The sequence below is a fragment of the Petromyzon marinus genome, chromosome 19, assembly GCF_048934315.1.
Source record: "Petromyzon marinus isolate PM22_M1 ecotype Great Lakes invasive population chromosome 19, UKy_Petmar_22M1.pri1.0, whole genome shotgun sequence".
Taxonomy (NCBI): Eukaryota; Metazoa; Chordata; class Hyperoartia; order Petromyzontiformes; family Petromyzontidae; genus Petromyzon; species Petromyzon marinus.
The window spans coordinates 1,733,764-1,743,981 of NC_133685.1; the positions used below are offsets into that span (position 1 = coordinate 1,733,764).

A 10,218-nucleotide genomic window follows, 5' to 3' on the forward strand; every position below is an offset into this window, starting at 1 on the left:
ATGGGTAGCAAATCCGGTGCGAGGATCACCGCAGAGTTCACGTGATGGTTTACGTTCCTTGACAGATTTGGTTTAATGACGAGTGGGGGCTCTGTGAAGCAGAGATGTAGAGACAGAGACACGGAGAGAGAGAGAGAGAGTTGCAGAGGAAGACTTAGACAGAGGAGGGTCCTGGGGAGAGAAACACTGACAAGGCATGCAGAGAGATGCAGGGAGAATGCCATGGATAGACAACATGAAAACTGGCAAAGAGACGCAGCCCAAAAGAGAGATGCTCAGAGAGACATGGAGAGAATAACAGAGAGAGAGAGAGGCAGATACAGGGAGAGGTGGAGATAAGGAGACACGGAGAAGACATGAAGAGGAGAGACGTGCACGTGGAGGCCTCTTGCAGTGCTAATCAAAAGTGCCCACAATTTCCCCCCCCCCCAAAATGTTGTACGTCTCTCTCGGCGGCACCGAAACACGTTGGGGGTGTCTGGACCCCTGCCGGGCTACCTTCCACGCGACGTTAATTGTTTAGATTGGAAGAGCCGGGTGTGTGTGTGTATACCGTGTGTGTGTATACCGTGTGTGTGTATACCGTGTGTGTGTGTATACCGTGTGTGTGTACCGTGTGTGTGTACCGTGTGTGTGTGTACCGTGTGTGTGTGTACCGTGTTAGTGTGTGTACCGTGTTAGTGTGTGTACTGTGTGTGCACTGTGTGTGTACTGTGTGTGTATACTGTGTGTGTATATACCGGAGCGAGTGCAAGTTGGTTTGGCTAATACAACCGCGAATTCCGCGATGGGGGAGGAGTGAGGTGTGACGGGAGGGAGGGAGGTGTGGTCAGGAGCTATTTATACACGCGGCTTTGTCACTGCCGATGGAATCCAGCCAGCCACCTACAGACAATGAGGCTTCTCTGAGCCACTATCCCTCCTCCAGGCCACTGGACATGATAGGGGCGTCGTATCTTTAGGTTGTGACGCCGAACAAAGGCAGCTCCTTCAGCTGGCCATATCATCGGCTCCTTCCTTCCTCCTTAGACAAGTACATGCGCAGCCCTTTCTGTTAATCCGCTGCTGGATGAGGGCCCTCCCCCGCACCGTACGGGTCCGCGAGGGTTGTTTGATCAGAGCTCACCACGCCGCTGATCGGTGCGGGTTGGTGAAGGAGAGGCGGAAAAGGCACGTGAGCATAGAAATACATCAGGACGAAAGATGTCACTGCACTGCCCGCGACGTGCCATGTAGCCCCGCAGTCCCACGGCGTACCGTTTGTGCACGCTGGATTGACATGAGCTTGTTTTGTCTTTCAAGGCAATGAAGCAGAGAGAATACGCGACGCAAAAAAATATCGATATTTTTTTAGTTTCATCGATCGGTCGCACCGAATCACGCCAATTCGAACGAGCGGCGGAGGGAGGCAGAGTTTTAAAGAGTTGTGTTCCAAGTAGCGGCCCCCAGCGGCCCAAATGGAGAATCCAGACGGCATCACTTCCACGGCGAGGCACAGCGGGAGAACAGAGAAGGGAGAGAGAGAGAGAAAAAAAATAACCTGGGTTAGGTTTCCGTGCAGAATTGATTTAGAACGACTCCACGGTGGTTAAATCAATTTAGCAAAGTTGATTTGAAACTTGAATCCTCGCGGTGCGCACCCTATCCTTCCCCCCCCCTCCCCCTTTTCCCCCCAAATATATATTTTTAAACTTAAAGATTGATTTAAGCTGGTTTGCACGAGCAGCCAAATCAATTCACAATCAAACCGACGTGCCAAAAATCAATTTTGCTCCAGTCGAGTCAACAAGGCCAAGAGTAAATAACGACCGAGACAGACGACCACATTTGACGGTCGGCCAGAACAATTGGCTTTCAATCAGAAGTGGAATGCGACGCAGGAATTTCACGAAAAGCGTGACGAATCCCGTGGGAGCAAACTCCGGAATTCTCGGGCCTACTTAGTTCCAGAGGAACCGAGGCAAGGCCGTGTGAATGTACATATGTTGAACGTCTTTCGCACCGTACGAAGCCAAACGTGTCAATCGGAAGTGCGGGGGAAGGGCAACAAACTAAATAAGCAAAAAGCAGTTTTACAGAAATGTGTTTTCAATTTTGGCTGCCAACTGTCCCAGTTCAGCCGGAACGGTGGTGGTGGTTTTTGAACGTCCCGGTGCGCTGAAGCTTTTGTTAGAAGCGGGATTTGGACGCCGGTTTTAAGTCCTGCTGGCCTCGCGTTTGACGCAAGATGCAGGCAAAGGGGGGTGGGGCTACCTGAGTAGTGGGGGCGAAGATGGAGGTGATGCCGCTCGTGGTGTGCGCGGGGCTGGTGGTCAAGTGGGCGTGGCTACGTCGGGGAGCGGCGGTGTAGCGGTTAGCGCTACGCTGCGCTGTTAACCTGTGCGACCCGGGTTCGATTCTCGCTTACGGCCAACACCAGTGACGATTATCTGAACCGGTCCTGGGCCTGCCCTAGGTCGACTCAGCCTCAAATGAGTGGCTTGTGCGGTGTGTAAACATCCCCACTGGGGACACAAAGGCGGCCGGGCGTGGTGTTGGTCACCCACCCCCTCGTGTGGCATGCCGGCCCTCATAGGTGCTCGCTAACAACACTTTCCCCAACAGTTTATTGAGGCTATACGGGGGATCTTTATCTTTGTGGCGATGTAAAAGTGGGCAGAGCTGACAGAGTGAGGGTCTGCAAGCTCGCCATGTGTACCAGTTGAGCTGCCCAGAAGTCCTCAGTCCTTGGCTCCCGCACCCAACATTTATAATTTTTTAAACTTAAGACCGATTTAATCTGGTTGCACAAGCAGCCCCGCCCAGTGCTGCGGTTCCCACACGGCGGCCGTTCCGCGAATTCTACTCGGTGTAAAAACGAGCGAGCGTAACGCCGACGCGATCGTTACTGATGGCTCGCCGTGTCTCGACAGGTCCACAGCACGTCGTGGATGCCGCAACAGCCCTACGTCATGCAGCCGGTGAGTGGCGGCTCTCAGAGGCACGGCTAGGCCGACCTGTCTGTCCAGAATCTACCCCCCCCCCCCTCCTCCTCCCCGGCCGCCTCCTCCCCTTGGCTCCACCACGATCCGCTCACCGCGCGGGGAACCAGGCAGCACAACCGCAGTGTGGACTCTGAGGGTGACCTGCGAGCAATCGGTTATTGGTTACGTGACAGAGAGCATCTGTGAGCTTCGCCTCCCCCCCCCCCCCTCACACTGCGAGGGTCCACGGCCCTATGATCATATCACATCTATGGAATTACTAGCTACCAACTTAGTATGGTACCTTAAAAGGTACCGTCATTGGCATAAGATCACCTCGTTGAAGTGACTCACGAATCCTTATAGGATTTTGTCCATACATATGGGGGGGGGGGGGGGGTGGGGGTGTCTGGACACTGGACTCCCACGACCTCTACCACAGCAGCTGCTCCCCCGGGGCCCACGACGCTAACGATTGTGAACGACGCGACTTGGGGACCCGTGACTCCGCAACGTTTCCAGTCGACGGGCGTTTAAAGAATTAGGATGGCGGCGGCGCTGCGCGTTCAAGAACGAGCCGTGAGACGTTGCGCAAGATAGCGGCGCGGTCGGGGATCTCTGTGCGTGGTTATCACGCGACCCTCGACGCGGTACCACAAACGGGCAAATCGGGTTTGAATTTCCAGTCAAAAATGCAGAAGCGCCCCTTCGCGTCGACGGGCAGAGCGCCGCGGCAAAACGGGGGATAAAAGGGAGATGGACGAAATTTAATACGGTTCCATATATTAAACGCCCACGGGACGTGGCCCAGTCGTGCGTGCATATTGTACACGATACGAGTGTACAGTCAGTGCAACTGCACTCGGGCCCACTGGGCGGAAGGGCCCCGATATGCCAGGAAATTTGACCTTACCAGCCATTCTACATCTCCTCCACCCACAGGCGTATAAAAGACCCAGAGATTCACGTAAACACCAATCGACTCATATATAGACCCAATTGCTTGCTCACATAGAGACCCATCGACTCACATACAGACCCACAGGTTTATAGTGACCCGCAGATTTCACGTGTGGACCCATAGACTCACATGGAGAACCACAAACTACTACAGAACAACACAGGAGTTTGTTGCGTAGCCATCTGCGTGTGGTAGGCGGTGCAACTGCACGGGTGCCAAGTCACAAAGCGGGTGGGGTATGGCCAGGATGTGGGAGGGCCATCATATTTAGTTCCTTGCACCGGGAGGGCCCGTGCCAACCACGCTTCGTCACTGGCATCGCCAGCACTTGCTCGCTCACTCACGCACGCTTGTTAGCGGATGAGCCGCAGGGAGAGACCCCCCGCCCCGCCCTCGCGTTGCCCCGCCGATGGCGGTGAGGCAACACCGCGCGTAACGGCCGCACGGCAGCCGTGGCAGGGGGCGACGCGCGGTCCTGGGAACGGGAGCCGGGAGCAGAGCGCTCGCGGGCAGTGCCGCGCCTGTTGCGCAACGCGACGGGGGCTGCCCACGAGCGCCGCTCTCCCATAATGAGCGGCAGACACGCGGAGCCGCTAATTTAAGCTGCAAATTGGCCCAAAATACAAGGGTAATTGTGTAAAATCATGGGAACATTTTGGCGAAAAACACGAAAAACACTTAAATCAGGTAAACAAGCACGAGCTTATCAGATATCAGAAGCTAAGCAGTGTTGAGCCTGGATTGTGCGTGCATGGGTGACCGCCCTGCACTCACAGGGTCGTCATAGAGCTGCAGGGCTATGTCGTGGGCAGCAGGGAGCAATGCAGCAACATCCGTTGTTGCACTGTACTTCTACGTGCCCACATCTACCGTTAACCACCAACTCGCACTGACCGGCGGCGTGAAGTATGGTCAAATCACCCACCACGGACCTGCACGGTGGGGCGGGGTCATATTGTGTCATAGAGCATGGATCTCTGTGCGAGTCAGTGGGCCTCTGTTCGAGTCGGCGGGTCTCTGTGCGAGTCAGTGGGTCTCTGTGAGAGTCGGTGTGTCTCTGTGCGAGTCAGTGGGTCTCTGTGCGAGTCGGCGGGCCTCTGTGCGAGTCGGTGGGTGTCTGTGCGAGTCAGTGGGTCTCTGTGCGAGTCGGTGGGTGTCTGTGCGAGTCAGTGGGTCTCTGTGCGAGTCAGCGGGCCTCTGTGCGAGTCAGTGGGTCTCTGTGCGAGTCGGCGGGCCTCTGTGCGAGTCGGTGAGCTGATGGGTCTCTGTAGAAGTCCGAGTCGAGTTGTGACTGCGTTCGTGTGCAATCCATCGCCCATGTCGCCGACCGTTGCCCAACCGTGCACGGTTTTGCAGGAGGTGCAAACGGCATCCGTCTGGCGACCCCAGGCCCCGGACGCCATCCAATAGCTTCCCATAGACAATTTTAATGAAAAAAAGCTGTTGCTTTTCAAATGCCTTATGAAAGACGACTCATCATGAATTAGCGCATTATCAGCAGTGCCCCCCCCCCCCACCTTCTTCCACCCCACCCCACACGCCCGCTGTTTTGCTCTTGGCAGTGCGATTCGAGCCAACGCTCGATCGCTCTCAACTTAACTTCCAAAATCATCAGCGTTGCTTTTCACACCTACGACGTGACCCGCTGCACTCACCCCCCCCCCCCCCGCATCTGCCCATTCCTTCGCCGTCTCCCATCGCCCGGGGTTGCCCCCCAGCCCCCCCCCCCAGCCCCAGTCATTGGGGAACGCGGGAGTAGAGGTGTGAAAAATCACACCCAAGGTTGTTGTTTTTTAAGTTGCAAGTGGGAATCGCCGTACGATGCGAGCGCTGGTCCGCCCGCGCTTGTTGATTTCGGCCAAGCGGGCGCATTCGTCGTCAGCGGCCACGATCGCTCCGCTGCTGGATGCAGCACGCGTCCGTCTCTCGCGAGCGATGCTGAACGTGAGCCGACTTCATCTCGTGACGCGATAAAAAATTAAACGAAAAGATGAGAAGTGCCCAAAAAAGCACGGGGAGGTGCAGGCTTGAAATTATGCTGGGAAAACATAAAGAAGGAAGGCCACGGATTAGGGAAGAGATCAGAGGCTTCTTATCGACTTTGAAGAAGAGTGAGCGGGCTTGGGGCAGCACGGGCTGCGGGCCAGTGTTTGGGACGTACAGACACACCGACGTACGTACGGACAGACCGACGTTGAGACAAACGGACGGACGGGGCGAGACGAGACGGCAAGCGGGCGCCCGGCGTTCCGGGGCCTGCGCGTGCGTCATCGCCGCTGACCGCGGCTGACCTGGGCGGCAGCTGTATTATAACGCGCGACAGCTGTCTCGTGCTCGCGTGTGTGCGATGCCGCAGGGCACCGTGATGTCGCCGGGCATGGAGCACCACATGTCCATGCAGCCGTCCGGCATGATGACCCCGCTCGCCCAGCAGATGGGACATCTCTCCATGGGCGCAAGCGCCTCGCCGGTGAGGATGCGAGACGGGAACGCGCGCGCGCTGTTGCGCCGGTGGATTGACGCGTGCGACGGTGCGTCGGGCGACTTGCCAGAATCGGTCGTTGGGACGGCAGCAGCTGGACAAGTTGGAGCTTCTTTTCTCACGGAAATATTTGTTTACGACACGCCCGGTCAGACTGGAGCAGGCACGTGACAAATTGCCACAGCTGCGGTGAGAGATAGACTTGGTGCGGTGTGCTGGGAAGGCGACGCAGTCAGACCCTGCTCAAATTAAGCCCTGATCGGAAGCAAATTATGATGGTAAATGAGCCCCACAGAGTCTCAGGGGGGTTTTTGCTACGTGGGGGTTTCGCTTCACGCGAGCGAGCAAGCGTAGAACCCCGAGAGGAAGACACACTCACAACCTCCGCACGGGTAGACTCACGAATCCACGGACGGCACGGTTCTATCCGCGCGACGGCCGCCGTCATCTTCCCAGAACCCGGTCCTCGTCTTACGTTGAGTCATCCGCTCGCCGGGATTTTGAACTCGGAACTTTCCAACCGCGATTCATCCGCTCGCAGAAATACCCCCCCCCCCCGCACACGGCGCCCGTACGAAGAATTGTGCGGCAGCGTACGCGCGAGAATGGGACACGGTCGCCCCCATCCCCCACCCCACCCTCCACGTGTTTGTGCGTCTGCTCATGCGAGTCGTGTCGCAAGCTCATGGAAGTTAGCAGGGACCTAGCGCTTGCTGCCAAAGTGCGGGGAAAGACCCCACCGGCAAGGATTGTGGTGACAGATTCATCACCGTCAACCTGCGACGGCTGTCATCTTCCACGCAAGCTGCACGCTTTCATCCGCTGCGGAAACCAATTTTGCTTTCGGAAACGATTAAAGAATTTAACTTTTGACAAGTTAATTTGGTGACACTGCTGCGATGACAGCTGTGCACAAACAACAACAACACCAAGTTCTGCACGTTCGGCAATAGCAACGCCACTCGTGGCCTTAAAAGGAAACATTTAACAGGTGACAATGTTTCGGGCAATGGCCCTTCATATTGCATTTCCTGAAACATTGCCTATTTACGTGTGCGCCCAGCGGGTTCTCTTAAGTGTGGCCAAGTTGATGGTCTCAGCCTGGTCATTCAATGAGAAAAAAACCCCATTCAGTAATAAAATAACCAAATTCACTCGATTCTGGAAAATTCCACTTCTGAAGTTTTAAACGTTGGTTTGAGTGTTACGTGACAGGTGTCGTGTGGCTAAGCAGTCGCTTGAAAGAAACTCGGAATCAGTTCTGTGATATCTCAATCCACGGGTCGCTCTCAGCACACAGGGTGATGATGCACTGTTAAGTGCGAGAGTTCCGAACGGACGCGCCATCTCATGGCAACAAATCCGATGGCAAAATTGGAAGTATTGCCTCGTCGCCTTTTCATATGTTTTTTAAACGCGTGGAAAAAATATTATAACGGGGGCAAAACATTCCTCGCGTATTGGGAGGAAGCTCACCAGGGCTCAACCGGTGTGCCATCAACAAGACCGAGGAGCGTTGTTGTCCATGCGAGGAGACGCAGCGATTAGCGCAGCACTGCCACCTGGCGCTCTTTAGAGCCCAGTCCGCCTCGCCACCCAACGCGCCTCCCAACCTTTGCCAGCGTGGTACGGGAGACCCCTAGCGGCCAACGCGTGACAGCACGAGAAATGTTATCCGCCGTCGCAGAAGCGGCAAGTGCGGTCCCAAGTACAATGGAGTGGGGGAGGTGTTGCAGGCGGTTTAACGTGAAGCGCAGAGAGAAAACGACTTCGCGCACGGATGGACTTGACGCATTTTGGTGACGCAGGAAATGCTCGCCGAGTCTCAGGACTCATTCGTTCGTAGGAGGCTCCTGCTCCATTGGGATGGGGTTTTTTTTTGGGGGGGGGGGTTGTCAGTTATCAGCCCCGGAGGGATTATTGGCCGAGTTCGACCTTTGACCAAGATTCGAACTCACGCCGTCCCAATGGAGAATCAAGCGCTCTTGGCCGCGTGGGTGGATATTCGCTCCCTCGGATAACGAAGCTGAGATATCCCGAGATAACTGACCAGAGCTGGGCGGAGCGGTGGCTCAGCGATAACGCACGGTGCCATGAGCCGGGAGACCTCAGTTCAGTTCCTGGGCCATGGCTAACATCGGTGGCGAACGACAGCTGAACCAATCCTGGGGCCTACCCCCTTCGCAAGCCTACACAGACCCGTGTGCCGTTATATAGTCAAACGACCCTCATGAACTAGACTGCACGGGGTGGCCGCCATCCAGCGGTGGATTGACAAAACGCTGCGAGTTAAAAATGTTCATGTATTTACAGTAAAAGGTGTAGGTGCCTCCCTGCAACTGCTTGCGATCGCCACTGCTGGCAGATGGGCCTCCAACGAGAGGCAGCGCTAGAGCAGCTGGTTCTATCGGTGTTATTTTTAGCGTACTCTCCCACAAGGGATAGACACCTTGGAATAGGTTTACTGCATATATACTTGGACAGCTGCAGTCGTTCTGGATCCAGAGGAACTTGGCTCGAGAAGTCGCCAGAGCGGCCGACTTCACCGTAGCCGAAGCCTCTGCACTGTCCCGTCGCTGCGCCCTACAAGAGATCAACAAGGAGGCGCTTCTAACGCACGCGATGAGCTCAATTAGAAAACCATCGCACCTCGGGGTTCGCATCCCTCGCGCGTGCGCTTCGTTCCCGTGCTGCGCCGCCTCGGCCGAGCGGACCGGCGTGGCGCACAGCTCCTGACGAGAACCAAGATCGATCCCGGACCACCAGAGTGCGGGCGCCTCTTTCGGAAATGGCTTTCAACCGAAGCGATTGACCAGCAAACGCGGTCGTTGCGTTCACCAAGCGTGATGTATTATTTTCACCTTTTTCCGAGGGAAGCCAGGGAAGTTTCCGCCGATACGCGGACGTCGGCGCGCGTGGGGCTTCGTCCAGCGGCGGACTGCAAAGGGCTGCCCACGACGTCGTTAAAAAGGCGGCGAAAACCGAGATGCCGAAAACTAACCGGAGCGCGACGTTGTTTCTCGTCCGCAGTACATGACCGCGAGCTCACACATGCAGGGGACCTACATCCCTCACCAGTACGCGCACATGTCCGCATCCTCCATGCCAGTGGAGGTGAGTACCAGGGGAACTAACGCCACCGTAGGTGGGACCGGGGCCCGGCGGGGCCTGACGGGGCCCCAGCCTGCTGTGAATGTCCAGCGCGAGCGTCGTTCGCACACGGCGCACCCAGCACGATCCCCTCCTCGGAGCCGGACTCGGCCGGAGAGAGCGCAAGGCCACAGCGGCGACGGCGCAGCTGTTGACCCCCCCCCCCCCGTGTCCCTGGAGGCGTGGGTCTCCTGCACGCCCTGCCAGAGGCAGCCTTGCGCCGCTCTCTTGTTTTTGAACGTTGATTTTTGTAAAAGTCGTGTGAAGAAAACGTTTGGTTGAGCCTCCCCCGCGAATATTTACACCCACCGCTATGCGAGCACCGCACGCTCCCCCGCGCCGTTCGCTCACCGCGTAAAGACGCGCCGATTGGTCGATAATAGCCGATGGACGAGTCAAATAGTGCTCGAGGGACACAATGAAGAACGTTCTATTTGCGTGTCGTCTGCACCACCTTGTTCCCCCAAAACCATTTCCGATTGGCTGCGGCGGTATTTTTCACGGAAGCGTCACGCGTCTTCGCTTGCCCTGCTCGCCGTGCCCCCAGGATTCTAGCGGCCAGCAGCAGCAGGTGTCCATGGACGGTGGCGACCACCCGCAGTACGCGTTCCAGCAAGCCAAGTAGCGGTTGGCACGGCGAGCCTGCTGCGCAAGCAAGGTAG

At 56.5% G+C, this 10,218-nt stretch overlaps 1 protein-coding gene across 2 annotated transcripts in view; it reads left to right on the forward strand.

Annotated features, from left to right (window-relative positions):
• LOC116943947 (RNA-binding motif, single-stranded-interacting protein 1-like) overlaps positions 1-10,218 on the forward strand; it is a 51,696-nt gene that overhangs the window by 36,922 nt on the left and 4,556 nt on the right. The window contains exons 10-13 of one of the 2 annotated variants that reach the window (XM_032957320.2): positions 2,913-2,960; positions 6,248-6,394; positions 9,437-9,520; positions 10,104-10,214. In XM_032957320.2, coding sequence (XP_032813211.1) covers positions 2,913-2,960; positions 6,248-6,394; positions 9,437-9,520; positions 10,104-10,181 — 357 coding nt within the window. In that variant the 3' untranslated portion in view covers positions 10,182-10,214. The remainder of the gene's footprint in view (positions 1-2,912; positions 2,961-6,247; positions 6,395-9,436; positions 9,521-10,103; positions 10,215-10,218) is intronic. The other variant, XM_032957321.2, reaches the window with a different exon arrangement.